This window comes from Helicoverpa zea, chromosome 25, assembly GCF_022581195.2.
Source record: "Helicoverpa zea isolate HzStark_Cry1AcR chromosome 25, ilHelZeax1.1, whole genome shotgun sequence".
Taxonomy (NCBI): Eukaryota; Metazoa; Arthropoda; class Insecta; order Lepidoptera; family Noctuidae; genus Helicoverpa; species Helicoverpa zea.
The window spans coordinates 1,101,716-1,104,914 of record NC_061476.1 but is presented as its reverse complement, the minus strand read 5'-3'; the positions used below and the strand labels follow the sequence as shown (position 1 = coordinate 1,104,914).

Here is a 3,199-nt window from a genome sequence, read left to right as displayed (position 1 = left end):
TTTCAGCCAAAGATTTTTTAAATCACACTAGTAGTTTTGACTTTAATGCGTTCAAGCAAATTATCAAACTCTTCAGTACCTACATGCACATGCATAAGAGGAGAAATTACTGAAGAGTTAAGTAACTCATGTGAGTTAGATAACTAGGTACCGACAAATGCCCACTCCACACCAAACATCTTCTTAACTCGCATGTCGTCTGATTCGTCTCGGGCCATATCGCTAGGTTTTTCCACTGCTAATTACTGCCAGTGCGCAGTTACGGCCGAGTTGCTCCCGAAAGCCAACAGTTTGGGGATTTCATTGTATTTCCGTACATATGTAGCTGTGTAGGCTTTGTCTGTTTACTTGAAAGAAGATAGAATGTGTAGAAATGTTGTTATTGGAATTACCTATTTGATGCTAACTCACGACTTAATCAAAGAATGTTTAATCGTATATTCTGTAATATCTTTTTAGCTCACGTTTATGTAATACTAGCCGTTTTCCCGCGGTTTCACCCGCGTCCCGTGGGAGCTACTGCCCGCACCGGGATAAAATATAGCCTATGTTACTCGCAGATAATATAGGTTTCTAATGGTGAAAGAATATTTAAAATCGGTCCAGTAGTTTTTTCATTACAACCAAACAAACAACGTTTTTCACTTTATAGTATTAGTATAGTGTCTAATTTTTACGTGCAATGATTCAAACATAATCTTGGTGTAGGTATATAGAAGAAATGAGTAATATTTTTTAGTGAAACAAGCTAGAAGTCAAGTCGTGCTAAAAACTTATATAATCAAAGGCTAAAAAGCTATTAAACGAACATCAATGCTTGACTGGGCATCAAACCCAGATCCTTGAGTTTAGAGCTACAGCAATTACGGCCTATTCATCAACATCGTTGTATTGTATTGGCTACTATTACAGGGTTTTATCTTCAATCCAGGTATTAATTGGATCTGCTTAACAAACTTAAGATTATGATAAACATATATACCAAGATATCAGGAGAAATAATAACAACAATAAACACAACAAACATTTATTTTTATTGTCCTTTATTCTTAACATTACGCTTCTTAATCATACTTCTAGAATCATCTGTCAACTGCTGGAAGAATGCCTTAGACGTTTTCAGAGACTTATCATCTGACACTGCACCCTTCTCCGTATTCCTGTGTTCCGTAACCTTCTCTACTTTACCCTTCTGCCGTTGATGCTTCTTCTTTTTCCTTCTTTCTCTATTCTTATCCGTCGTAGTCCTTTCCTCTTTACTCATTAGTTCTCCTCTACGTTTCTTCTTAACCTCTTCTGGAGCGAGTAAGGCCGCATCACTGGTAGCAACTGGGGCAACTTCTTCCATTGAAATAGCTGGAGTGTTGCTGACAATCTTGACTTCGGCTTGTGGTGCTTTCGGTGTGTAATGATAATGGCATAACGCATCTAATTTAGCAAACAACTTGCTCATTGCGTCTCTGATCTCCGTATGACTTTCCGGTTCTTTCTCTTCTTGTACCTCACCTGATTGTGCTTGCTTCTGTTTTAAATACTCAGCTTCATAAACCTGAGCTAAGCTTAACTTGCTTTTAGCATGATCCAGTACTTCCGTTTTACGGAATGACAGTTGATCATCAACTGGTTTCTCCTTCTTTACAACGTCATCCCAAGCTTTGTCTTTGATTCTGCGTCTTATTAGTTCTTCTAGTGTGACCGTAGTTTGTTCGGTGATGATGGGCGGAGGTCTACTGGTAAGGTCAAAGTCTACAACTTCTTCGAGGAGTGAGTTTTGTGGACGCCGCGTAGCATCTACTTCTCCCTTTAACTGCCAAGGTGCTTCAGAGAGCGTTTTCTGCTCCAATTTTTCTATTTGTTGCTTCAAGCGTTGCTGTCGTAGTTCAAATTCTGATTGCTTTTCACCTGGCAGTTTTTGTATATTGTTGTTTGGTACATCACTGTCCATTGACTCATCATCATCATCATCATCATCTGAAGAGGCTTCGAGAGCAAATCTGACTTTTTTCTTATCATCTTTCCTTGATGTTACTTGAGTTTCCTGTTCACTTTCATCACCTTCCTCTATATCATCCATTTCTTCACCATCATCATCCTCATCATCCATTTTATCACCATTTATTTGACTGTCATCATTTTCCTCACCTTCCTGGTTAAAGAAGTCAGAGTACATGGCTTCCTTGCCTCCTTCTTCACCATCAGATCCATCCTCATCATCAATATCTTCGAACATATCAATAGCATCATCTTCACTGTCAGAACCTTTCGCTTTCCCTTCATTCTTCTCTTCGCTGAGCAAGAATTTCTCCATATCCTGCAGCTTGAAGAAGTTATCATCTACTATCGAGGGTTTGGCTTTAGATTTTGGTAACAATGGCTTCTTTTTCTTAGGTTTCTCTTTGATATTTTCATTTTCATCATCCTGATTCCCTAAATCAGATTCCTCACCTTCTGACATGGATTCTTCACTATCTACATCTTTATTATCTTTAGGTTTATCTTCAGAAGTCTTAACAGGGAATTCTAAGTTAGTTTTAGTGGACATACAGTTAGCAACTTCCCACACGAGTTGATCCCAACACTCAGAGTTTTGGAGTTCAATTTGCTGCCAAATCTGCTCCTCATCAAAGTCCTCCACGATCAACTTGGGTAACGCAGCCTTCTTCACCTTCTTATCAACAGTTTCCTGCGATTTTGTATAGTCATAAAGAGATTTAACCAAGTTCTGAATATCATCTTTAAGTTCACTTTGCACAGTTAAAAACTTGGCTGGTTTTTCTGTGAAAACATTGAATTTGTCTATGATATTATCTAATTTTGGACAAGCCATGGTGCCTTCTGTTTTTAACAGTTATTATATAACGTTTCACTGTAGATTTCACATGAAAATAAATGAGGAGAGAACCTTTGATTACAACAAAATCACACGCGGTTTCGTTTATATCTGAGTTGTCATGTGTCGATGTCATGTCAACGTCAATGTTCGCATGATCAAAACAGATAAAAAAGCGTTTGATTTAAAAATGTAATGAACCCAAATATGTGATGTTGTTAAAACAAGTTTACTTTATATTTTTATAATTAAAAATTCTACAAATTAAATAACAATAGCTATTGTAAATCATTTGCAAATTAAAAAATTCTACTTCATCAGTCTAATTCATTCATTTTTATTTTAGTACGCTCAAGTCATCAACACAAC

At 37.2% G+C, this 3,199-nt stretch overlaps 1 protein-coding gene across 1 annotated transcript; it reads right to left on the bottom strand.

Annotated features, from left to right (window-relative positions):
* Positions 1–1,013: 1,013 nt before the first annotated feature.
* LOC124642741 (U3 small nucleolar ribonucleoprotein protein MPP10) lies at positions 1,014–2,950 on the bottom strand. Its single transcript, XM_047181359.1, has one exon. It carries the CDS (start codon positions 2,825–2,827, stop codon positions 1,034–1,036), a length of 1,794 nt encoding a protein of 597 aa, XP_047037315.1. The 5' UTR covers positions 2,828–2,950; the 3' UTR covers positions 1,014–1,033.
* Between the last annotated feature and the right edge of the window lie 249 nt (positions 2,951–3,199).